Source organism: Pristiophorus japonicus, chromosome X, assembly GCF_044704955.1.
Source record: "Pristiophorus japonicus isolate sPriJap1 chromosome X, sPriJap1.hap1, whole genome shotgun sequence".
NCBI classification, from domain to species: Eukaryota; Metazoa; Chordata; class Chondrichthyes; family Pristiophoridae; genus Pristiophorus; species Pristiophorus japonicus.
Genome location: NC_092010.1, coordinates 37,506,437 through 37,533,706, shown reverse-complemented (window position 1 = coordinate 37,533,706; position 27,270 = coordinate 37,506,437). Strand labels below are relative to the sequence as shown.

The following is a 27,270-nucleotide window of genomic DNA, read 5'->3' as shown; positions in this document are numbered from 1 at the left end:
TCCAGTCAATGAGGCACTTTTTGAAGTGCAGTCACTGTTGTAATGTAGGAAATGCAGCAGCCAACTTGCACACAGCAAGCTCCCACAAACAGCAATGTGATAGTGACCAGATAATCTGTTTTTGTGCTGTTGATTGGTATCCTGGCCAATATTTAACCCTCAGGGAGAACTCCCCATACACTTCTTTGAAATAGTGTCCTGGGATCTTTTACGTCCACCTGAGAGAGCAGACGATGCCTCAGTTTAACGTATCATCTGAAGGACGACATCTGCGACAGTGCGGTGCTCCCTCAGTACTGCCCCTCCGACAGTGCGGAGCTCCCTCAGCACTGGAATGTCGGCCCAGATTTTTGTGCTCAATTCTGTGGAGTGGGACTTGAACCCACAACCCTTCTGACCCAGAGGCGAGGGTGCTACCCACTGAGCCACAACTGACACTCTAATACTACAAAGTATTGACAAGAAAAAGGTGTTTGTTCACGAATTAGTAAAGCATTTATTGCAGGTTTGCATTTTATACAATGAAACATTTTGATGTAATTTACTTGGTGGTCTGAATCTTTTAAAATCCAGATTATGCTGGAATAATTACAGCCAAACCTTTCACATAAGAATCTGCCCAAGTTTCCTTCAGGGCTTATTAGTTTTCCACGATCAGTTAAAATACACAGGGGCTGTCCCCAGAATCGGACAGTCTTTCTGAAAACGATGTTGGTATCATCACAAGTTCTTCGCAACAAACGTTTTAAAGTATGTCCAAATTAAAATGTTTCATTCAGTGCTTGCTGTCTTATTAACCATCTCCTTTACATCCTGTGTTGGATTCTCTCCAATGGCTACTTGCCCCTGCCAGAGGCTGGGTGCTTTAAATTAAAAATACACAGGACTGTCTCACACCCAGTGTGTTGCCCTTGCAAAGTGCCACGTGATTGCCTGACCCACAGATTTCTAAACCTCAATTAAAAAAAAAATGGATAACCACCAAGACACAGACAGCCCAGCCCTATGGGGTGTATTTTTCAGTTCCTTACCAGTGTACATTTGTGTCTTGAGCTAATACCTCTTCCCTCAAAAAAAAAAGGCAGCTTCACTTTTGGCTAAAAATGTTTCAATAGCCTTAAAAATACATGTATATAAAAAATTAACTTAGAAGCATATGATGAATATTCAACAGATCACACACCAGCAGATCACTCTTCATATCAGGCAATATTCCTTCCGACAATCGTGTGTGAACTGTTCAATCATTTAACAATGTATAATTTGATTACTAAAGCAGTACAGAATACACAGGAGCATTTAGACAAGGCAATTTGAGCACTCCAGCCTCAGTGAAGGATTAACAATTATTGCAAGTTTGACTCATTTGGAGCCAATATTTTTTTTCAAAATTCATTCTCGGGATGATTGAGCGACCATCCCTGGTTGCCCTCGATGGTGGTGAGCCGTCTTAAACTGCTGCATGTAGCACTTTTGACGTGGCTCGCTCGGCTACTGTAGAGGGCAGTCAAGAGTCGACTACGTTGATGTGGGACTGGAGTCACATATAGGCCCAGACCACGGCTGCCTTTAAACTTGTGGTCTGAAGCGCCCGCATAGCCGGCTCACCGGCTTTTAAATGCAAACAAATCGTGCATGCGGCGATTTGTGAATGGGCTGATTTGTGAATGGGCTGTGCAGTCGTTTAAGAAGCTGCATGGCCCCCCCCAAAAAAAATTAGAGGGAACATTGGTAAAGACAGCTTTCCTTCCCATAAAGGACATTCGTGAACCAGTTGGGGTTTTTTTTTTGGACAATCGGATAGCTTCATGTCACTTTTACTGATGCTGGCTTTTTAAAAAAACAGCTGAATTCAGATTTTCGAACTGCCATGGTGAGATGATTAGTCCCAAGTTTTCGGATTGCTCGTTCAGTAACATAACTACTACTACACTACTGGAAAAGTTCATGTACACACAAGCAAAATAAACGAGGATTTAACATTCTTCCACTCAACTGTAATGAATATTGGAGACCTTGGCAATAAGTCACTGGGCACTTCCTGAACAGCAAGTCAGAGTGGCACTGTACACCAATCCTGGGAGGTGGCTCTGGCTTATACAAGTCGTAGGCTATAACCAGTTCAGGCACAAGGTTGCATGGAATCACCTCCTCCTCATGGTGACAATGAATTCTCGCCGCCAACAACCAACCAGGTTTGAACGGGTCAGTTTGGGTTGGCAACATGCGGGCACACCGCGGGAGATCACACTCCCGTCGCAGTAGCTGTTAAAAGGTCAATCGCTGGGCTGCCTTTTCACTTCACTGATAACCCTCAAGAGGCCACGGTCATTTCTGCATGAACGAGTGAGCAATCACTGTCCAAAACCGACAGAATTCCCCCCTGATCGGTCTCCCGGAGAACATTGAAACCATTCACTGAGGTCCTTCTCTTTCTTTGTTAATCATAGAAAATTACGACACAGGAGACCATTCGGCGGATTAAAACAATACAATGAATGAAAGCAGACCCAGAAACAGGATTACCTGCATTAATTGAAGGGGGTCAGATTAGCGGTAGTTTGGCGTTTGTACTTTTGCATGTGGGCCACACAAAGTGGTGGCACATCATTCACAGAGAGGTGAAGCCAGCACATGTTTCCCCAGCCAGGGTGGTCACAATTATTAGCTCTATTAACTTACAATGTCAGGCCCCGATAATACTGATACTGCACTTTGTTCACAGCTCGAGAAAGGATATTCCTCCCATCCCTTTGCATTCCAACATCCTAAAAGTCAGCCTGATAAAGGGGGCCTTCTGTACTCTAGAACAACCCTGAAAAAGCATACAAAATAAAACTATAGCAAACACCCAACTGCCTCCTTGCAGAAGTGTTATTGAAGTTACAAGCAACTGATTTGCTCAATGCTGCTGCAGAGCAAGACAGGGCTTTAGCTAGTTCTACATCGAACATACTGCTGTACAACAGGGAAAAAAAAGGCAGTGTCGCCTCAACTATCGGCATGTCGTGATCTAGGATACACGGATAAAATCAAAATATGGCTCCATACATCTTTAGAATGCTCCCTTCATCATCAATTAGGGAGAAAGGCAAAATCAGAACAAAATATTATGGTACATTAGTCACAATTCAGTAGTATCGGCATAACTATACTTTTAAACACTGAAGCTAGATAGTTGGAAGATGGGACATGAGACATTAGGACAGCTAGCTTGAACCAGGACTTGAAAAAAAAATCTTTTAACTCTTCGTATTTATTCTTTCTCTCTCTCTCTCTCTCTACACCTCCCGCCAATTCAAAGCCATTCTGCTCACTTGCAGTTGCCAGATTGAGTGGAGCTACAAACCCGCGACTGTTCCACAGGCAAGTTGGAGAAGTGCGACTCAGAGGCTGACCAGAATGCCAGGCTCGTCCCTTGCGCCAGGCACCGCCCAGAGCGTACATGGATACGATGGAAGGTTAGCTGCTGCTTTTGACTGACAAACATGTCGCCAAAGAAATGGGTCCCGTGCGCCAATACCTTCATCACCACAACAGCAGCAGGGCTGAAGCTGTACTTGCATGGAGAGTTCGAAATCAATACGGCTGGGTCCTGCTGATCTTCCCCCCTCCCCCAATTGCAAATTAAAAGCTTTGAAGTTACCATCAAGTTGTGATTGTGACAAGTGTTCCCTGTAAAAGTTATCTGTACAATAAAAAGGCTCTTTCAAATCAATTAAAACATTTATTTTAAAAAGGGAGGACACACTGAATTTCTCCCCCTCTCAATTCTCCCCCCTCCATTAAGCAAGCCTAAAAACTGGCCGAACATTAATAATAGCTGGAATTATGCAATATTCGTCTGGCATATCAAACTGTACATCAGGAAGAAACAGCAAGCTCTGGACTAAGTTCTCAAATTATTATTTCAACACTTTTTTCACATATTTTTCAAGTTCTGGTTCTTACACTCGAGTACAGCCACATAACCAGGGACTTCACATCAGGGACGGAGGGTCGAGTTAGCGCAGCCCCAAAACGTCACCGTGTCTCATTGGCTGTGGCATCGGGATCATCCTTGCTGCCTGGCCGGTTTGCTCCGTCCCATCATGCATTAGTGAAGGTAAACGGACATTCTTCTTCTGCCTTACGTACCCATGTGAGTTTGGATGAAAATAATCCCTGGGAAAGGTAATTTTTGACTAGCAGCTAGGATACAACGGTCATGAGAGTGCAGAGAAAGGGGGGGGGGGGGGGGGGGAGGAGGAGAAAGAGGGCAGGAGGGTTCTACAAAAAGGCACTAGGATTTGCTCGAGGGTCCTTCTGGTTCCTGAATCGCACAGCGAGCCAAACTCCAAGAATCTGAGGGTGGAAAAGAAAAAACATGAAAATGAAGAACAGCATACGCATATATGTTTTTTCATCCCCCTTCCATTCGTCCTCACACTGGTAAGTCATTACATAACACTCGTGCACATTAAAAAACCCGGAATATCAACATCGGAATACACAAAGAACGGACAACCCAGAGCAATTATATGACCGTAATCTGATCAATAGGTTCACATCATAAACTGCAGACACTAAACAATCATCTCGACCTTGAAATGAGAGGATATTATACCATTGGAATCATTCCAGGGTATTTCTTGTGAATTTCATGAATAGCTCTGTGCAGAAACTGACTGTCCAGGCATCCAGCAGTGGTGCCACGGTTGTTAAGGGTTTCGAAGATTGCAGCTGGTTAAGTCACAATTTTACTTTCTAAATTGCCGTCAATTACCGAGGGAATTGGATTAGTAAATGCTGCATTTCTCACTTCCTGCAGCCACTCAAGATTCCTCTTTATGTAGATCTTCCATGGCATTGCTCAAGGTTAGGTTTTGCAGCACCATTTCCAATGCTTACCACAGCCCTGCTCCAAGGTCTGGGTCAGGCATTCATCCGCGACTGGTGCTACTTACTTGCCCGCTATCATTATTGCTTGGGTTGAGGGGTGCCTCTCAGTCCCTGCCACCCCACTCTCTGTGTTGCCAATTTCCACCTGGCCAGGATTGCTTTTCGTTTTGCACTTGACTATTCCAACACATTCCTGGCTGGCCTCCCACAGTCTACCCGATGTAAACTTGAGGTGATCCAAAAACTCGGCTGCCCCGTGTCCTAACTCGCACCAAGTCCCGCTCACCCATCACCCCCTGTGCTCACTGACCTACATTGGCTCCCGGTTAAGCAACGCCGATTTCAAAATTCTCATCCTCGTTTACAAATCCGTCCATGGCCTCGCCCTTTCCCTACCTCTGTAATCTCCTCCAGCCTCACAACTCCCGAGATATCTGCGCTCCTCAAATTCTGCCCTCCTGAGCATCCCTGATTATAATCGCTCCACCATTGGTGGCCGTGCCTTCTGTTGCCTGGGCCCTAAGGTCTGGAACTCCCTGCCTAAACCTCTCTGCCTCTCTTAAGACGCTCCTTAAAACCGACCTCTTTGTCCAAGCTTTTGGTTATATGCCGTAATTTCTTAAGTGGCTCGGTGTCAAATTTATTCGTTTTGTCTTAAAACACTCCTGTGAAGCGCCTTGGGACGTTTACTACGTTAAAGGCGCTATATAAATACAAGTTGTTGTTCTATTGATCGTATGAGCCCGGTTTGCTCGTATGACCAATCACCAAAAAATTAGGAGACCACACACTATGAAACGACTAGTGATGCAGATATACAAAGGACAATTTATGAATTAAAAATCTTCATTAATGCCTCACATCATGAAACAAGTGGAAAATGTCAAGAGAACCAGATTTTCAGCATCTCGTTTATATTTTAAAAAGAGAGAAAACCCATCTGAAAAAAAACCAAGATGGCCCAAGACGGGATTGCTCGTGGCCCTATCCAGCACTTGCGAGCATTGGGATTTCACACCGAGAACAGAGAACTACAATGGCAAGACGTTTTTGGAAGAGGTGAGTCCACCATTACCGTACAACACAACAAAGCTCACCTCAGTGAAGCTGAAGAAAAGTCCCACCCCGCCCAGGATCCTCAGCGCCTCGCCAGCATGCGTCAGCATGACATTCCCACAAGTTTCACAACGGCTTTGTTTGCAGGCCTGTCAAAAAAAAAAAACAGAAAGTCAGACGCACAGCATTTAAAAGGCAAGCTTAAACACGAGCACCAGGCAACAAGGATTACGCACGCACACACTCTTAATAAGGCAACATCTTTGCACTGATTACAATTGTTTCTGAACGTTGCATTTGTTGCATTCTACCCTCTGTAAACTAGAGGCGATCCAAAACTCGGCAGCCCGTGTCCTAAATCTCACCAAATCCCGGTCACCCATCACCCCTGTGCTCGCTGATCTACATTGGCTCCCGGTTAAGCAACTCAAAATTCTTATTTTCAAATCCCTCCATGGCCTCGCCCCTCCCTATCTCTGTAACCTCCTCCAGCCCCCTCCCAAGATGTCTGCGCTCCTCCAATTCTGCCCTCCTGAGCATCCCTGATTATAATCACTCAACCATCGGTGGCCGTGCCTTCTGTTGCCCGGGCCCCAAGCTCTGGAACTCCCTCCCTAAACCTCTCTGCCTCCTTCAAGATGCTCCTTAAAAACGTCTTTGACTAAGCTTTTGGTCACCTGCACTAATTTCTACTTATGCGACTCAGTGTCAAATTTTTTAAATATTCCTATGAAGCGCCTCGGGACATTTCACTATGTTAAAGACGCTGTATAAATACAAGTTGTTGTTGTTGTTGAATAACGACAGAGGATTCCTTTCAAACATCAACTTTCTACCTCCGTGATATTTGGTCTGTGGGCACTTCATGACAGATGCAGTATAATGTGGATAAATGTGAGGTTATCCACTTTGGGGGCAAAAACGCAAAGACAAAATATTATCTGAATGGCAGCAGATTAGGAAAAGGGGAGGTGCAACGAGACCTGGGTGTCATGGTTCGTCAGTCTTTGAAAGTTGCCATACAGGTACAGCAGGCGGTGAAGGCGGCAAATGGTATGTTGGCCTTCATAGCTAGAGGATTTGAGTATAGGAGCAGGGAGGTCTTACTGCAGTTGTACAGGGCCTTGGTGAGACCTCACCTGGAATATTGTGTTCAGTTTTGGTCTCCTAATCTGAGGAAGGACGTTCTTGCTATTGAGGGAGTGCAGCGAAGGTTTACCAGACTGATTCTCGGGATGGCAGGTCTGACATGAGGAGAGACTGGATCAACTGGGCCTTTATTCACTGGAGTTTAGAAGGATGAGAGGGGATCTCATAGAAACATAAGATTCTGACGGGATGGGACAGGTTAGATGCGGGTAGAATGTTCCTGATGTTGGGGAAGTCCAGAACCAGGGGACACAGTCTTAGGATAAGGGGTAGGCCATTTAGGACTGAGATGAGGAGAAACTTCTTCACTCAGAGTTGTTAACCTGTGGAATTCCCTGCCGCAGAGAGTTGTTGATGCCAGCTCATTGGATATATTCAAGAGGGAGTTAGATATGGCCCTTACGGCTAAGGGGATCAAGGGGTATGGAGAGAAAGCAGGAAAGGGGTACTGAGGGAATGATCAGCCATGATCTTATTGAATGGTGGTGCAGGCTCGAAGGGCCGAATGGCCTACTCCTGCACCTATTTTCTATGTTTCATTGAATAGCACAAGGGTGGAGATTTACATAGAAGAGCTAGGGAGGGATTTGGGGAACTTTAATACCCTCTTTTTGTCCATTTGGCTCAATATCTGCTCCCAGGCCAGCATCAATACCTCAGGGTCGGGTCACCAGGGATTGCCCCAAGGATGATTCACCTCTCCAACCTTCCCTCCCTTCTCCACCACGACAAAAGAGTGAGATGTGGCTGAAACCTGTACCCATCCCCAAACTGCAATAGTGTCCAATTTTTTTTTAATTTCAAGTTTTGACTCAAGTGGAATATGAGCTCAAAATCAGTACTTCTGACAACAAATTCATTGGTGGGGTACATTTCCTGGAATGTCTATGGAGCAAGTACATACCATGACTAGTCCCGGATATTACTCTTTAATGCTGTCCAGGGAACTCTTGCTTTGATTATTGCATGCATTTATACAACGTCAATGATCCAACAAGAGAATGTACTTACTGTTTTACACATTGAATAATCAATCTCATAGGTGGCACTATTCTCTGTATCATTCATAAATCCACAGCAATTCAGCTGGGTCTCTAGATCTTGTCTGGTTCCATTTGACATTCTGTTCCAGGTCAACTTTAGCAGATGTTCCTAGGCAACAAAAAACAAATCAGTGACACACAGCATACCGACTTCCAATACAGGTCATTTCAGTAGTTTACCATGCTTGTGATCCTAAATGTAGCGTCGTTTGGAGTGCGTGGTGTGGATTATCAACAAGGTTAGCTACGAAGTTTGGACTTCAGTTCAAGAGCGAAGTGTTGGAGCAGTAAAGGAGTGCTTTTCACAAATGCCCAGCCAGCTTTTCGGGGGAAATATGGGGCTTTGTGCATTTACAGCATGGCCACTGCTCAATTTCGAGTTCTCACTCCTGTTGGAGAATCAGGAGGGCAGAGCTAGAGAGCAAGTGCTTTATCTCTGCGCTCCAAACCAGGACTTTGAGCTAATTCATCTAGGCTGACATGCCAGTGCAGGACTGAGGGAGTGCTATGTTGTTGGGAGGTGAACTTTAGAGATCCCATGGCACTAATGGAAGAAAAGTACAGAATTCTCCTAGTGCCCTGGCAAACACTCCTCCTCCAATCAACACCACTAAAAACAACTTAACCAGTTTATGTATATAGTCACCCTCCTTTAAAAAGAATCCACCCTGTGTGTGCTAGAGAGAGACTGGTACATACTGCCCCCACTTCCATTAATAACTTTTGCCAAGATCCCCATCAGTCTGGGTTGGATTCCAACTCCGGCCCTACACATGAAGGGTAGACTGTCTAACACGCCGTGTGGCACAGAGGATCCATTCTTCAGTAGTGGTGAAAGGATTGCTCTGCGAATTTCCCACCTTTAAAATAAGCAAGTTCCAACTCTGATCAGCATTTCATCGGTCTCACCACATCTTTTGCTTAAAAAAAAAGTGGGGTTTTTTTCCGCGTAAATGAGTAACAGCAACGTGAAGTGTGCATAGGGGCCCACTGTGATGTATCACAGTGCTGAGAAGTTTCCTGTTTTGGTCACAGTTCTTCTTTACTGAAGAATTCTCTCTGTCCATGTCCATCAGGTTTCAAACGTATTGCTCAGTAATTTTTTATACTGTACTTAACAACGGCTCGCGTCCAAAAGGGGTGAAATCTGCCCAAAAATGTTCAATTGGCAAGTGCCTGTATTCTTACAATAGATCTTGTATGACTGCCTTTGGGACCTGTACAAAGAGAGGTTATAAAGAGAGCATTTCATCCAATTTTCGCAATAAATGAAGGAGTCATTTACATTAAAAAAGACGGGGGCATTCGAGAGTCTTAGACGAGCAGGGCAAAAGAATTGATTAGCAAGTCAAAGCGGGGCTCATTGCGATTAAATCAGTGATAAACAAAGCGGGGGAATGGAATCAGTTATAGACTCAAGTGACATCCATTGTCATTTCGAGTACCTGTAACGTGTAAAGATGAATTCAATATTTACGTTTAGTTAACCAAGGTTACAATTTTAGTGACTTAGTACCAAATAAGCCTGCCTGCATAGATGCATTGCAAGGTTTGAATATTCAGACAACAAATGAGTAAAATTCACTCACAGATTAGGTGCAAGTTATAATGCTTTCATGTGAATGGTGCCATTCATTTGAATGGAGATCTGCAATGTCACATTTTCTCCCCTTACATTAAATAATCACATTAGATCATCACCCAGTCCTGAGCCACACGAGGGAGGTCTCTGGGTTAATCTCTTGCATGTTGCGAGTTAGCTGCTCTCAGGCAGGGCAGAGGCAAGGGTGCTACAACTGGCCTGTGTCTCTGGATTAAGAAGGGGTTTCTTAGCTCTTGTTTCTGACATCTCCCAGTGACTCTTGCTGAAAAGTATTGCTCAAAGTCAATGTTACATAGGAACAGGAGGTGGCCATTCAGCCCATTGAGCCTGTTACATTAGGAACAGGAGGAGGCCATTCAGCCCCTCGAGCCTGTTCTGCCATTCAATGAAATCATGTCAGATCTGTGACCTAACTCCAGATACCCGCCTTTGGTCCATATCCCTTAATACCCTTTGGTTAACAGAAAGCTATCAATCTCCAATTTAAAATCAACAATTGAGCTAGCATCAACTGCCGTTTGCGGGAGTTCCAAACTTCTACCACCCTTTGTGTGTAGAAGTGTTTCCTAATTTTACTCCTGAAAGGTCAGGCTCTTGTTTTCAGATTATGCCCCTAGTCCTAGACTCCCCAACCAGCGGGAACAGTTTCCCTCGGTCTACCCTTAGCCGTTCCCCTTAATAAACTTCAATCAGATCACCCCTTCACCATCTAAATTCCAGGGAATACAACCCTAGTTTGTGTAATCTCTCCTCATAATTTGGACTCAGTTTCTGGAAGAAGTTCAAGAGGGGGAACAGAAAAGGAATGGTCCCACAGGCAGTCTCTATTCCAAAATATTCTGCAGTATATGGGGTGTAAACTTAGACCCATCTAGCTGTAAATGCAGACAGGAAAGTATCATTGGAAGGGTCAGAAAACAACATTGAATGCTGTAAAAACAGAAAATGCTGGAAACACTCAGCAAGTCAGGCAGCATCTGGAGAGAGGACGGGAGGGATAACGCTTCAGGTCAACATTGAATGTTGTGCTTAGACCACATCAAGAAAAAAAAAAGTACTTCTTTATCCCAAAAAGCACCGTCCATTTAAAACAGTTATTAAAAGTAGGAAATAGATCATTGTGTTCATACTCCTGGGGGGGGGGGGGGGGGGGAGGGAATAGGATATTCTAGGATGAACAGTAGGCACATGGGATTGATGCCTGGACTTGCTGAGCTTCCTACATTATATTTCATCATTTGCACAGCCTCAACAGGCCAGGCCTTCGCGAAGGGCGACCAGAACACACGTCACATTTGTAGTAACACGTAGCACGTGAAACTTACCTGTTGACTTCGGTTGAGCGCCAGGCATGAGCAGGACACTCCAAACTGAATCACGAAGACCAGGAATAAAATAACCATGTACTGAGGGGAAAGCAAAGTCAAGGAAACAAGGAGGGAGAATGAATAGAAATCAAATCCGGGTTATCAGTGGAACGACTCATTCATGCCTTGAATATAGAAAAATGCTCAAAGCCCATTTCTAATATTTCATGCGCATGAAATTTTCTGCTTATGAAGTGAATTGGAACATTGTCTATTGTTTTCGCCTTGTGTCTACATCAAGCACTCTCGGGTAAGATAGAGCACAGATTAAAATTCGGCAGCACCTCCCAAACCCGCGACCTTTACCCCCTAGAAGGACAAGGGCAGCAGACGCATGGGAACACCACCACCTCCAAGCTCCCCTCCAAGTCACACACCATCCTGACTTGGAAATATATCGGCCGTTCCTCCATCGTCGCTGGGTCAGAATCCTGGAACTCCCTCCCTAACAGCACTGTGGGAGCACCTTCATCACACGGACTGCAGCGGTTCAAGGCGGCGGCTCACCACCACCTTCTCAAGGGGCAATTAGGGATGGGCAATAAATGCCGGCCTTGCCAGCAACTCCCACATCCCAGGAACAATTTTTTTTTTTTTTTTTTTTTTAAATGCAGAGCAAAGGCTTTCCCTCGTGTTCCAACAATGTGCCTTAAACCCAAACTTAAGAAACACACTAAAGCTCCCCAAGAACTGGATTGGCACTGCCCCAATCTATTAGCCAGCACAAGAGACTTTAGTGAAGTGAAACTGTGGTACACCCATCAGACGTCAGAGTCCTTTCCTTAAAACCTTTTCCTCTTATATTACAGGCAATTTAATATCTGCTCATGCATTCCATTAGATAAACTGGTTCCTTAAACATGTCCCCATCATCAATATAGGTGCAGTTTTATCACCGGGTTTTAGTGTAATTGTATCAATACATTATAGGAAAAATTGCATTTTAACAAAGACACATGAACGTTGAGCCAGTGTGCAGGCAATCACCTCAAACTGCCCCAACCAGTGCAGCTCAAAATACTCTCAGTACACAGGTTGGAAGGGCATCGCGTACAGTATGAATGTTTCACCCATCTCCTCCATGGCACCAAAATCCTAACAACTAAACTAGGATGGCAGCCACAGCATCACTGACGTGCTCTGTTTCAGGCAGTTCTTTAATACTGAGAGAATGTCTCCGACAAGGGTTTAAGAAACATGACAGTTGCTTCTCAGTTTATTAACACAGCATGTGACTCAAAGACTGCTCCAATCAGTGAGCTAGAGATTACTGGTGGCAAAGTAATCGCCCCGATTTTCAATTTGAATACAACTGCAGCCTCCTTTGGCAGGTTTAACGCAAGCTTCAGTATGATTCTTTTCAGTTACCCTTTGAGGATTATCTTTGTATTTTCCTTTTGTCACAGGAAGTCAAAGATTACGCTCCTAATCGCAGTCACAGCTCTGCTGGGAAGCACGGTGCACTGGCCAGGCATGTCCAAACAGGTCAGAGAATCACCATGGGTCATTTTTACTAACCTTCCAGTGGGCAGTTTCACAGTAGCATCAAAGACCTCGGAGTAGGACACCAGCTTATTTGGTTACAAATGAAACAAGGAAACTTACTGTAGAGAAGGGGAGGGGGGGGGGGGAAAGAAAATGAGAGCGAGAGTTCCCCAGACCAACACAGAAGGAGAAAGCGCGCTATAGGCCACAAGAGTCGTACTGATTTTTTTTTGAAGACTGAAGAAACAAATGAAAGGATACAAAGAACAGCATGACCTGATGGTGATTGACTGCCCCAATAAGTCCGACAACAGCAATGAGAAGCAGGAACACTCCCACGGCAATGACTCCACCGATGACGTTTATGCTGGAAACAATCCCATAACTTTTGCCCCATCCTGCTACTCCGATAAGTAACAGTCCGACCAGCTGCATGGAAAAGCGAAAGAATGGGAATAAGCGTCAAGTCCAGCCATTGACAATCCACATTACTTTGGAATAGTTCTAGCACACGGAAAAAGGAGGGAGGATCAAATGCCTCGCGCACTTTATAACCAGGACTAACTTTTTGAAGTGCAGTCATTGGTGAGGTCGACAAACCAGGGGAGGGTGGCATCATAGCTGAGCATGTTCCACCAGACATCTACACAACACTTTTCAGCAGGGGTCCCTGGACTGGGAGCAAGAGCTCCCTAATCCAAGGCACGAAGACCAGTTATGGTGCCCCAAGCAACTCAGCACAGAACCAGCAAACCAATCAGACATCTCTCTGGTCTGTACCGTCCAGTTCGAACTGAAGCACTAAGGGAGGTCGCCCCAGGCCCCTTTAATATTTAACAACATTGTGGTCAATCTATTTTGTGCAGTTGAATCAGGCGTCCTGTAGTTCCTTTACCAAGCTTTTCAGTCACCCTGTGAGGCTCCTTGGGGCGTTTATGTTAAAGACACTGTACAAATGCAAACTGTTGAGACCAAAGCAGAAATACTACCCCTTGCTCCAGTCATACTGTCAGCTACATGGCTAAACAGCCGCAGACATCAAAGATCACCATATTGCATCAACTGATTAGGCAAAGGTTAATGCCTCACAAGTAGTTAGATAACATTCAAACTTAACCAATGTTAGAGTTGCTTTAGCATGTATTAGAGACCCATCCTAAAAGTAGCCATTCATTAGTAAATAGACCTTCTGCCCTTTTCTGATTATTTTCTGCAAAACTTCTCTCAACATAAATATATAAACTCTCCCAGCCTTATTCGCGACTGCCCCCAGCCTTTGGCATCTCCACTGGCTTGGTCTTCATCACGGACAGGGCATCTCTGATCACTTCTTTGTACCCCTCACCACCCACATTCTCTTGGTGTCGCTCCCTGAAAAAAAAACTCTCCCCAACTCCCAAGGTCACTTACAACTGCCAACTAAATCCCAACTGCCTAGACTTTGGCCTCCATTCACAATTCTTCTGCAGCTGGCGATCTGCCCTTGCTGATCTACATTGGGTTCCTGATTCCCCCACAGCCTCCCATTTAACATTCGCATTCTAGTGCTTAAATCGCTTCATTTTATGGCCTCGCTCGTCCTTATCTAACCTCCGCCAGCCCTACAATCACCCACCTCCATACTCTCCATTCCTCTAACTGGCTTATCATCCCCCCCTCCCTCCATCCCACCATTGGCGGCTGTACCTTCAGCTGCCTGGGCTCCACAATCTGGAATTCTATTCTTAAAAGAGCCTCTCCACCTCCCTCTCCTCTTTAAAAATTCACCTCCTTCACTGAGCCTTTGCTCAGCCCGATTCCTTTGGCTCAGCATCTATTTTTGTCAAATTACATCTCAAACACGCCTTGGGAGGTTTTTCAATTTTAAAAGGCGCTATAAAAATGCAAGTAGTTGTTACCGTGACGGAGTAAAGTCTATCTTAAGAGAAGTACTAAAAAGCCTAGATATTTGTCCAAACTTTGATGCTCTTCCGATGCAATAATGCCACTTGGATAAAAACAGAAGTCGCTGGAAATACTCAGCTGGTCGGGCAGCATCTGTGGAGACAGAAACAGAGTTAATGGCCCTGAATTTGCAGCCTCTGCGGGTGCGCATGCGCCCAAAGAGACCCCGCAAGTTCCAGGTTTAGGTGCGCAAAGCACGTGCAGAAATCTGGCACTTGCGATCTATCAAAATGTCTTTTGACAGTTCCAACGCATCCCCGGGAGAAGGGTCTTCGCGGGCGGAGATTTGGGCGATTTGCCCAACGAATGTCCTTAAAACTCTTATGTCTGGTAAAAGTAGGCGTACAGCCTGCTTTTACCAGTGCAAGAGCTTTAAAAGATAGAAAAATTCAATTGTATCACTCATTTTTATATTAAAAACCCTGTCCATTAAGGTAAATTTATTTTTAACCTTAATAAAACATTTTCAAAAAGTGCTTTCTTCCCTAAAACATTTAATTCAATTTCAATTAATTTTAAATATGCGAGGTGTTTTTTCTTTATTTGTGTTTGTGTTTCGGGGGTATTCCCATTAATAGTAATGGGAGCTCGTACAAACGGAACTCACCATTACTGTGAATGAGAATACTACATTGTGACTGGTGGTCCAGGCCCATGTGATCCCAGGATGCGCTTACATTCCTGGGATGCGCGAGCCCATATGTTGGGCTGCACATCTAGGTCTTGGACCGGAAGTGTTCGTCCCTCCGGGACCACCAAGTGCTTTCTTAAAAAGAAATATTCGGTCAGAGGCATCCGCCGGAGTGAAGCCTCCGACTGCAACTTTTGGCCCAATGTCTCAGGTTAATGACCTTTCGACCTGAAACGTTAACTCTTTCTCTCTCCATAGATGCTGCCTGACCTGCTGAGTATTTCCAACATTTTCTGCTTTGGAGTGCCAGCATCGGCGGTATTTTGCTTTTGTATTAAGTCCACTTGAATGTCGGTTGCCAGTTAGAAATGCTTTGCCTGACTTCAGACTGGTTCTGGAGTATTCAAAGACAGTCCCCTTCATACTGGTATCACAGCAGGTCACGTTTGTCAAATGGCTCGTGTACATATTAAGACCACTGAATAATTTTGCCCCACGATCAGTCCTTTAGTTTCTTCAAGATCACAAAAGCCACCAGGGTGTCTTCATGGGTACAGAAGTCATGGTTGGTGCCGGTGTTTATGCTCCACACGAGCCTCCTCCCACCCCTCTTCATAATCACCCTATCAGCATATTCTTCTATTCCATCCGTCTTTTGGATGAGACATTAAACCGAGGCCCCGTCTGCCCTCTCAGGTGGATGTAAAAGATCCCGTGGCACTATTTCGAAGAGGAGCAGGAGAGTTATCCCCGGTGTCCTGGCCAATATTTATCCCTCAATCAAAACAACAAAAACAGATTATCTGATCATTATCACATTGCTGTTTGTGGGAGCTTGCTGTGCGCTCGCTGGCTGCCGTGTTTCCCACATTACAATAGTGACTACATTCCAAAAGTACTTCATTGGCTGTAAAGCGCTTTGAGACGTCCAGTGGTTGTGAAAGGCGCTATATAAATGCAAGTATTTCTTTCTTTCTTCTTTTCCCCCTCGTGCGCTTATCCAGTTTTTCCTCAAAAGAGAAAAAAGGAGAGTGATCAAAAGAGGAGATATGAATAGGAGTCCCATGCTCTGGTTTTCATGCTGTTTAATTCACGAATATTGTCACCCATTTTATCCTGGCAATTGTCTGTGACGTGTGCTTTGCAATGCAGCAATTTGATATTATATCTGCTAGTCATCTCTCATTTACTGCTCAATTCTATTGATCAAGTCTGACATAACTATTCTAAATTCGGATAACCTGACTTTCGAGTGTCGAGCCCTGCCATAGAAACATAGAAAATAGGTGCAGGAGTAGGCCATTCGGCCCTTTGAGCCTGCACCGCCATTCAATAAGATCATGGCTGATCATTCCCTCAGTACCCCTTTCCTGCTTTCTCTCCATACCCCTTGATCCCCTTAGTCGTAAGGGCCATATCTAACTCCCTCTTGAATATATCCAATGAACTGGCATCAACAACTCTCTGCGGCAGTGAATTCCATAAGTTAACAACTCTCTGAGTGAAGAAGTTTCTCCTCATCTTATGTCATGTTCACGCAATTATGCAGCCGCTTGGTGTGAAAAGGAAGCAGTCGGCTGCAATGCTCCACAGCTTCCTCTCGAGAGGATGCAATCACAACAGGGGTTAGTCAAAATGTTTGGAGTGACTTTACCACCAAATGCCACCTCTTGAGTCTTTCCGTTCACGTCAAGATCATAACAGCCACCAGAACATCTCCATAGAATCATTCGAAATTTACAGCACGGAAGGAGGCAATTTGGTCCGCGCTGGCTGACAAAGAGCTATCCAGCCTAATCCCACTTTCCAGCTCTTGGTCTGTAGCCCTGTAGGTTACAGCACTTCAGGTGCACATCCAAGTATTTCTTAAATGTGGCGAGGGTTCCTGCCTCTACCACCCTTTCAGGCAGTGAGTTCCAGACCTCCACCACCCTCTGGGTGAAGAAATTTATCCTCAAATCCCCTCTGAACCTCCCCCCAATTACTTTAAATCTATGCCCCCTGGTTGTTGACCCCACTGCTAAGGGAAATAGGTCCTTCCTATCCATTCTATCCAGGCCCCTTATAATTTTATACACCTCAATGAAATCTCCCCTCAGCCTCCTCTGTTCCAAGGAAAACAACCCCAGTCTATCCAATCTTTCCTCCAAGCTAAAATTCTCCAGTCCAGGCAACATCCAAAGGTACAGAACTCTTGGTTTTGAAAAAAAAAAGATCTTTGCACGTATCCAATTCCACAATCCCAAACACAGAAAGGGAGGTGTCTGTCCCTGACCAGGTCTTTCAATTTTCCAAGGGTGTTATCAATACCAGTCTGAACATTATGCTGTCACTTTCAGAATAGCAGACAAGGATTTGAACCAACATTTGACCTAGCCCAAATGCAAAAAGCTGAAAACAATATGCAGACTAGAGGACAGATACTATAATCGGTATAGGCTGACATCATAAAGCAGCAATTATAGGGCTCAAATAGCAGAATGCAAGAGAGCTCAGTTTCCCAATTATTTTTAACTTCTCTATTTTCATCATAAGCAGTTCCTCGAAACGAGGATGACTTGCTTCCACGCCAAAAAAAGAGGATGCATTCACAGGTGTTTCGAAAGAACCCGAACTACATCTGAAGGGTGGAAGATGTCTGTGCGTGGATTGTTTTAACGTGGGGTGGCCATTGCACACCAGCCACCACACGGGTTTGACAGAGCTAGGTCTTGGTCCAGAAAGTGTCGTCAGGCTGCGAGCCCCTGAGATACAATACATGCCTGAGCTTGGTTCTACCTTACACCCACACCTCGCTCGCCCTGGCCGAGGACTCCAACAGCCAAGAGGCGGCTCACAACAAGCTGGTCCTGTGGTCAGGTATTGCATTCAAACCCCTCGCATTTAAAAAAAAACTGACCTCTCTAGACCTTTTCTTTTGAACACGAATCAGATCAGAATATCTTAAGCTCCAGAAGTAGATCCCCCTCCCTTTTTATGTACTATTGCAAGGTGGAGATCCAGAACTCTATTTTAACACAGACTGCAAATACCACATTCAGAAAGCTACAGTTCAACTTAAACTACTGGGGGCTGGAGATGTCAGTTAGGCCTGGAGGCCAAATGGAGCCACCATTAACTATTTGCACACCATTAGCATCACTGGAAGCAGGAACTGTTTTACTAAAATGTATGCAAATGTACTCTTTGTTCCTCCAAAGCCCCAACCATACCATCCTATACATCATCATTATAGGCAGTCCCTTGACGTGAGGATGACTTGCTTCCACGCCAAAAAGGGATGAGTTCACAGGGGCTTCAATGAAGGACCTAATATTCCAGATCCCAAACTACATCGTGAAGGGTGGAAGATGCCTGTGCATGGATTTTTTTTAACGTGGGGTGGCCGTTGCACACCAGCCACCAAGCTAGGTCTTGGTTCAGTGGCAAGGGTCACACATCAGTGTTATCACCAGGCCTCATTAGCATAGTTGCATCAGCTGTCCAGACACAGGAAACATCACAGTCACAACCCCTCACCTGGTATCCACATCTCAACTTTCAACAGGAAGCTGATTTTTACCTCCCACTGCCCCAGTTGAGACTAGCTAACTGCATACAGACTAGAGCTTTCTTTAGTGTCAGCTGTGGCTCAGTGGGTAGCACACTCACCTGTGTCAGCAGGTTGTGGGTTCAAGTCCCACTCTAGGAACTTGACCACAGAAATCTAGGCTGACTCCAGTACAGCGTTGAGGGAGCGCTGCACTGTCGGAGGTGCCGTCTTTCAGATAAGACGTTAAACCGAGGCCCCGTCTGCTCTCAGCTAGTGACTCAGTGAATAAACTTGCCAACCCGTCCAAAGATCCAGGTTTCAGTATAAAAAAAACACACGATTTTACTGCTGTAGAACAGTGTAGCCTTTGAACCATGCAGGCTGTCAAAAGATAAGACACCAACTACCTCATCATGTTGACTCGTAACAGAGTTGTAAATCAAAAGGATACAAAAGTTTCTTTCTCTTTAAAATTGCCAGAAACTGGAACTACGCAATGCATCAAATCATAGAATCATAGAAATTTACAGCATGGAAGGAGGCCATTTTGGCCCATCGCGTCTGTGCCGGCCGACCAAGAGCTACCCAGCCTAATCCCACTTTCCAGCTCCAGGTTCGTAACCCTGCAGGTTATGGCACTTCAAGTGCACATCCAAGTACTTTTTAAATGTGGTGAGGGTTTCTGCCTCTGCCACCCTTTCAGGCAGTGAGTTCCAGACCCCCACCACCCTCTGGGTGAAAACATTTCCCCTCAAATCCCCTCTCAACCACCTCCCACTTTAAATCTATGCCCCCTGGTTGTTGACCCCACTGCCAAGGGAAACAAGTCCGTCCTATCCACTCTATCTAGGCCCCTCATAATTTTATACACCTCAATCAGGTCTCCCCTCAGCCTCCTCTGTTCCAAAGAAAACACCAGCCTTTTCTCATAGCTAAAATTCCCCAGTCCAGGCAACATCCTCAAAAATCTCCTCTGTACTCTCTCCAGAGCAATCACATCTTTCCTGTAATGTGGTGACCAGAACTGCACGCAGTACTCCAGCTGTGGCCTAACCAGTGTTTTTACAAGGTTCCAGCAGATTGCAGCCAAACAACAAAAGCACTGGCCCATATAGGAAAACAAGCTTCTAATTCGATGCTGGCACTCGCTGATGCCCTTATTGATCACCATATTGCAACAGTGACTGCCCTTCAAAAAGGACTTGGTGCAAAGCGCTTTGGGACGTCCTGAGGCTGTGTAAGGCGCTGTGGAAATGCATGTTGTTGAGGCATGTCAGCTGCTTTGCGCCGGTGCGCGCTGCGCATGCTCCGAGTCTCGGGCCGGGATTGTTCGGTACAACCGCGGCCTCAGTCACCGCGAGGCCGCGCCGACCCTCAGTCCCCGGCCCGCTCCACTTACTATGTACACCACATTTAACGCGATGAGTGCATTCTTCGAGCAGGTAAAGCCGCCGCAAACCATCGTCGCCGCCGTCCGTGTCCACTATCTCTCTCACTCACTCACTCAGCGAGCCGCCGCTTTCCCCTCAAGGCCCAGCTATCAACCTCAGCCCCGCAGCTTCTCCACGCCCCGCCCTCCGCCGCTGATTGGCACCGTCACCGGCCAGTCTCGCTCCCCATTGGCCCACTCCTCTGTCCATCACGCCAGGCGAACAACACACTTTGTCTTTGTCCCGCCTTAACATCCAACGTCCTTCGCTGATTGGTTGAAAAGCGGAGTGACGGATGTTACGGTTTGTGGCGGCACGGTTCCTGGAGGGACTTGGCTTCTCATTTGACAGCCCGACTGTCAATCAAATTGCAGTCGGACGATGAGATTGCGTCACCACCGACTCGCCATTTAATAAACGGTGTGGCTGAGACGACAAAATAAAGTTGTCTTCGAAGGGAAGTATTTTTGATAAGGGTTTCATTAACTGAAATGACTCAGCTATGATGATGGGGCCTGCCCCAAACATTAAGCTTTTTTTTTCTAACTGCTGTCTGTATTTTCTGATTTTATTTAGTTTTTCTGCCAATTTAGGCCCGAGATGAGAAATATCTTCACTCAGAGGGTAGTAAATCTCTGGAATTCTCTACCCCAGAGGGCTGTGGATGCTCAGTCTTTGAGTATATTCAAGGCCGAGTTCGATAGATTTTTGGATATTAAGGGAATCGAGGGATATGGGGATAGTGCAGGAAAATGAAGTTGAGGTCGATGGATCAGCCATGATCTTATTAAATGGCGGAGCAGGCTCGAGGGGCCGAATCCTGCTGCTAATTCTCATGTTCTTATACTGTTTTTTTAAAAAGTGATGTAACGGATAGTGCCAAGTAAACCCCCCCGGCCATTCTTGTTCTATCACAGCTCTGCCCTCCCCGAAAGCAGTTCAGCCCTTGCTGGGGTTGAAGCTTTGCAACACCACTTCCTCCCTCACTCCCTTCTAAATGTCAAACCGACAGTGCGGCGCTCCCTCAGTACCGCCCCTCTGACAGTGCGGCGCTCCCTCAGTACCGCCCCTCCGACAGTGCGGCGCTCCCTCAGCACTGCCCCTCCGACAGTGCGGCACTCCCTCAGTACTGCCCCTCCGACAGTGCGGCACTCCCTCAGTACTGCCCCTCCGACAGTGCGGCGCTCCCTCAGTACCGCCCCTCCAACAGTGCGGCACTCCCTTAGTACCGCCCCTCTGACAATGCGGCGCTCCCTCAGTACCGCCCCTCCGACCGTGCGGCGCTCCCTCAGTAGCGCCCCTCCGACAGTGAGGCGCCCCCTCAGTACCGCCCCTCCGACACTCCCTCAGTACTGAACCCCCGACAGTGCAGCACTCCCTCAGTACCACCCCTCCGACAATGCGGCGCTCCCTCAGTTACTGCCCCTCCAGCGCTCCCTCAGTACCGCCCCTCCGACAGTGCGGCGCCCCCTCAGTACCGCCCCTCCGACAGTGCAGCGCTCCCTCAGTACTGAACCCCCGACAGTGCGGCGCTCCCTCAGTACTGCGCTGGAGTGTTGGCCTGGTTTACTTGCTCAAGTCCCTGGAGTGGGACTTGAACCCACAACCTCCATGACTCAAAGACGAGAGTGGCACGCACTGAGCCACGGCAGTCTGTAGCCGAGTTGTGAGCAGGAAGGTTGGATCCGCAGTCTGTGCTGAGTCAGCCAGCCTTGGCCAGGGCTGCACTCGCGGTGCCACAATTAACCTCAGTGCCCTGGGTTAGAAAGGGGAAATCATGTTTAACTAATTTACTGGAATTCTTTGAGGATATAACGAGCATGGTGGATAGAGGTGTACCGATGGATGTGGTGTATTTAGATTTTCAAAAGGCATTCGATAAGGTGCCACACAAAAGGTTACTGCAGAAGATAAAGGTACGCAGAGTCAGAGGAAATGTATTAGCATGGATAGAGAATTGGCTGGCGAACAGAAAGCAGAGAGTCGGGATAAATGGGTCCTTTTCGGGTTGGAAATCGGTGGTTAGTGGTGTGCCACAGGGATCAGTGCTGGGACCACGACTGTTTACAATATACATAGATGACCTGGAAGAGGGGACAGAGTGTAGTGCAACAAAATTTGCAGATGACACAAAGATTAGTGGGAAAGTGGGTTGTGTAGAGGACACAGAGAGGCTGCAAAGAGATTTAGATAGGTTAAGCGAATGGGCTAAGGTTTGGCAGATGGAATACAATGTCGGAAAGTGTGAGGTCATCCACCTTGGGGGAAAAAAACAGTAAAAGGGAATATTATTTGAATGGGGAGAAATGACAACATGCTGCGGTGCAGAGGGACCTGGGGGTCCTTGTGCATGAAACTCTTTTGGAGTTTACCTGAAATACATAAACATTAATCCGTGCCCCCCGACCTGGATGACACACCAAACATTTACAAGGCCCTTTTTTTCCTTTTTTTTTTGTGTTTTTCTTTTTTTTTGGGGCACTAATATCACACATTTTTTTTTCAGTGCCCCCTATAAAAGGGGAGGGGGACACTAAAAGCACCGGCAATTAAAATAAATTAAACTTTAAAACGTAAAATCAAATTAAAATTTGGTTGCCGGGCGTGATGATGCACTCCAGTCCCTCCGGTGCCCACCTCTCACGGAAGGCCGCGAGCGTACCGGTGGACACCGTGTGCTCCATCTCCAAGGACACCCTGGACCGGATGTAAGAGCGGAAGAGAGGCAGGCAGTCAGGTTGAACGACTCCCTCGACCGCCCGCTGCCTGGACCGGCTGATGGCACCCTTGGCCGTGCCTCCTTGTGCATGAAACTCTTTTGGAGTTTATCTGTAAAACAAAAGATTAAACCGTGCCACCCGACCTGGATGACACACCAAACATTTACAAGGCCCCTTTTTTCCTTTTTTTTTGTGTTTTTCTTTTTTTTTTGGACACTAAAATCAAATTTTTTCCCCAGTGCCCCCTATAAAAGGGAAGGGGGACACTAAAAGCACCGGCAATTAAAACAAATTAAACTTTAAAACGTAAAATCAAATTAAAATTTGGTTGCCGGGCGTGATGATGCACTCCAGTCCCTCCGGTGTCCACCTCTCGCGGAAGGCCGCGAGCGTACCGGTGGACACCGTGTGCTCCATCTCCAAGGACACCCTGGACCGGATGTAAGAGCGGAAGAGAGGCAGGCAGTCAGGTTGAACGACCCCCTCGACCGCCCGCTGCCTGGACCGGCTGATGGCATCCTTGGCCGTGCCTCCTTGTGCATGAAACTCTTTCAGAGTTTATCTGTAAAACGAAACATTAAACCGTGCCACCCGACCTGGGTGACACACCAGACATTTACAAGGCCCTTTTTTTTTCTCCTTTTTTTGTGTTTTTCTTTTTTTTTGGTTTTTTTTGGGTGCTAAAATCAAATTTTTTCCAGTGCCCCCTATAAAAGGGGAGGGGGACACTAAAAGCACCGGCAATTAAAACAAATTAAACTTTAAAACGTAAAATCAAATTAAAATTTGGTTGCCGGGCGTGATGATGCACTCCAGTCCCTCCGGTGCCCACCTCTCGCGGAAGGCCGCGAGCGTACCGGTGGACACCGCGTGCTCCATCTCCAAGGACACCCTGGACCGGATGTAAGAGCGGAAGAGAGGCAGGCAGTCAGGTTGAACGACACCCTCGACCGCCCGCTGCCTGGACCGGCTGATGGCACCCTTGGCCGTGCCTCCTTGTGCATGAATCCCAAAAAGTTAGCTTGCAGGAGCAGCTGGTAATCAGGAAGGCGAATGGAATGTTGGCCTGCGAGAGGGATGGAGTACAAAAGCAGGGCGGTCCTATTCAAAAAGGAGTTAGATGTAGTCCTTACTACTAGGGGGATCAAGGGGTATGGCGAGAAAGCAGGAATGGGGTACTGAAGTTGCATGTTCAGCCATGAACTCATTGAATGGCGGTGCAGGCTAGAAGGGCCGAATGGCCTACTCCTGCACCTATTTTCTATGTTTCTAACTGTATAGGGTATTGGTGAGGCCGCACCTGGAGTACTGCGTGCAGTTTTGGTCACCTTACTTAAGGAAGGATATACTTGCTTTGGAGGGGGTACAGAGACGATTCACTAGGCTGATTCCGGAGATGAGGGGGTTACCTCATGATGATAGATTGGGTAGACTGGGTCTTTACTCGTTGGAGTTCAGAAGGATGAGGGGTGATCTTATAGAAACATTTAAAATAATGAAAGGGATAGACAAGATAGAGGCAGAGAGGTTGTTTCCACTGGTCGGGGAGACTAGAACTAGGGGGCACAGCCTCAAAATACGGGATGGCAATTTAAAACCGAGTTGAGAAGGAATTTCTTCTCGCAGAGGGTTGTGAATCTGTGGAATTCTCTGCCCAGGGAAGCAGTTGAGGCTAGCTCATTGAATGTATTCAAATCACAGATAGATAGATTTTTAACCAATAAGGGAATTAAGGGTTACGGGGAGCGAGCGGGTAAGTGGAGCTGAGTCCACGGCCAGATCAGCCATGATCTTGTTGAATGGCGGAGCAGGCTCGAGGGGCTAGATGGCCTACTCCTGTTCCTAATTCTTATGTTCTTAGAAAACAACCAGGATTCCCACTGCTTTCTCTCCCTACTGGCAGTGAATGTCAACTTAAGAGTCAGTTTACTTCAATGTAATTCACTGTCTGTGAAATGCTTCAGGTATATTTGTTCGAGCCATGTGAAGCAGTTATATAAAAGCAAGTCCTTTTTTTATGTTGGATTGAGGACACGGTCAATCACAACAACAATAACTTGCATTTATATAGCGCCTTTCGCACAGAAAAACGTCGCAAGGCTCTTCACAGGAGCGTAATCAGACAGAAATTGACACTGAGCCACATAAGGAGATATTAGGACAGGTGATGAGGTAGGTTTTAAGGAGCGTCTTAATGGAAGAAAGTGAGTTAGAGTTGCGTGGTCTGGGCCGCCATCGTGCAGACCGACACTCTGCTTTGGGTGCTGGGCTGCCGCCTCAGCATCACACCGCCCCGCTGATCCAGTGGAGGCCATCAGACGCCCGGCAGAATGGGCAGCGACCCCTTTAACCAAAGGCGTTGAAACGCGCCAGCACTCTGTGGAGTATACGGGTAGTGCTGCCGATCGTTCCCCAGTAGCACCCTGGAACCCGCCCCGAGAGGAAGTGGAGCGAGTGAGATTGCTGCGGGGCGAGTAGAATGGGCACAGCATCAGTGATGTGCCCGTGCAGCCTGCCCGGCGTGGCACCGGGAGGCCTGAATCATTTGTTGGTGGGCAGGCTGAAGGCGGCAAAAAGGCAATGTGCTGCAGTCTGGGACCCCTGCTAAATATTGGCACACTCCAGGGGAGTCCCGCTAAATATTGGCACACTCCCGGGGACTACCGCTAAATATTGGCACACTCCCGGGGACCCCCGCTAAATATTGGCACACTCCCTGGGACCCCTGCTAAATATTGGCACACTCCCTGGGACCCCCGCTAAATATTGGCACACTCCCGGGCACCCCCTGTAAATACTGACACACACCCGGGCACCCCCTGTAAATATTGGCACTCCTGGGGACCCCCTGTAAATACTGACACATGCCCGGGTACCACCTGTAAATACTGGCACAGTCCCGGGGACCCCCTGAATATACTGACACACTCCTGGGGACCTCCTGTAAATAGTGACACACTCCCGGGGACCCCCTGTAAATACTAACATTTCCCGGGGACTCCCTGTAACTACTGACACACTCCCGGACCCCACTGTAAATAACGAGACACTCCCGGGGACACCCTGTAAATACTGACACACTTGTGTGGGGGTGCAGGAGTGGTTGAAGTCGGGGAGAAGGTAAACATTCAGTCATTTCAGAAATAACCAGGATTCGAAAGAGAGAAACAGCCCCGTTGAAAACAGCAATGATTCGGGACTGGTGAAGTCGCCCTGCAACAAACTTCCTCCTCTCCGCCTGCGCAGTAGTTCATGGATGACAGGAGCTGACGTCTGCCCTGAGAAGAAAAGGTTACTGACGACCATCGCCTTGCTGTGTATCTGTGTCCTCCTGCATATGACGTATCCTTAAATTATATTGCATTTGTTGTCAACGGTGTGAGAAGTTAAATGAAGTGGAAACTGATGCTGATTGCTGATAACCTAAAATAAAATATTAAAGACACTGGAAAAACATCAAATCTGGGAGTTATTTTCACCTCGTCTTACCATCATGTGCTAAACATAGAAACCTAGAAATTTACAGCGCAGAAGGAGGCTATTTCGGCCCACCGTGTCCGTACTGGCCAACAAAGAGCTGGATGGCCCTCGGTCAGCAGCCCTGAAGGTTACAATATAAACCTATGAACAATGGCGGAAAGGTAAAGAGCACCCAGCCCAACCAGTCCGCCTCACACAACTGTGACACCCCTTACACCGAAACATTCTACACTCCACCCCAACCGGAGCCATGTGATCTCCTGGGAGAGGCAAAAACCAGATAAAAACCCAGGCCAATTTTGGAAAAAAATTGGGAAAATTCCTCTCCGACCTATCCAGGCGATCGAAACTAGTCCAGGAGATCACCCTGGCCGTATTCGATTCCCTGCAGTACCTACCATTGTATCTGCACCAGCCAACAAAAGGTAATCCAGTCTGTAAGTCCCTAGACATCCAGGGGTCTCTAGAATTGTTATTCCCACCCTTTTTCTTTAAGGGCACATGTTTGGCCTGAGCCCTCCGGATCTCCTCCTTGAATGCCTCCCACTGTTCCGACACTGATTTACCCAGATGTAGCTGTTTCCAGTCCACCATGGCCAAATCACTTCTCAACTGAGCAAAGTTAGCTTTTCCCCAATTTGGGACTTTTATTCGCGGTCTATCTTTGTCCTTATCCATAAATAACTTGAATCTGACTGAATTATAGTCACTGGCACCCAAGTGCTCTCCCACTGATACCCCTTCAACCTGCCCAGTTTCATTCCCTAAAACTAAATCCAAGATCGTTCCCTCTCGTGTTGGGCTTGTTACATACTGACTAAAAGTTCTCTTGAATGCATTTTAAGAATTCCGCACCCTCTATACCCTTCACACTATTTGTCCCAATCAATATTTGGATAGTTAAAATCCCCTACTATTACTGCCCTATGATTTTTGGACTTCACAGCAA

At 46.6% G+C, this 27,270-nt stretch overlaps 1 protein-coding gene across 1 annotated transcript; it reads right to left on the bottom strand.

Annotated features, from left to right (window-relative positions):
- Positions 1–472: 472 nt before the first annotated feature.
- tspan31 (tetraspanin 31) lies at positions 473–20,260 on the bottom strand. Its single transcript, XM_070869658.1, has 6 exons — positions 20,091–20,260; positions 12,846–13,013; positions 11,058–11,138; positions 8,098–8,238; positions 5,979–6,086; positions 473–4,344 (listed from the first exon to the last, which is right to left on the bottom strand). The coding sequence occupies exons 1-6, from the start codon at positions 20,151–20,153 to the stop codon at positions 4,270–4,272; spliced, it is 636 nt and encodes a 211-aa protein (XP_070725759.1). The 5' UTR covers positions 20,154–20,260; the 3' UTR covers positions 473–4,269.
- Positions 20,261–27,270: the final 7,010 nt, after the last annotated feature.

Excerpts from the sequence above, each read along its gene's own strand:
- tspan31 (XM_070869658.1), bottom strand. The coding sequence starts at position 20,153 with ATGGTTTGCGGCGGCTTTACCTGCTCGAAGAATGCACTCATCGCGTTA. Across the intron at positions 11,139-12,845 it reads ATCAGGTCATGCTGTTCTTT|TACATGGTTATTTTATTCCT; the intron begins GTATCCTTTCAT and ends CTTTCCCCTCAG. Across the intron at positions 8,239-11,057 it reads CGCTCAACCGAAGTCAACAG|GAACATCTGCTAAAGTTGAC; the intron begins GTAAGTTTCACG and ends TTTGTTGCCTAG.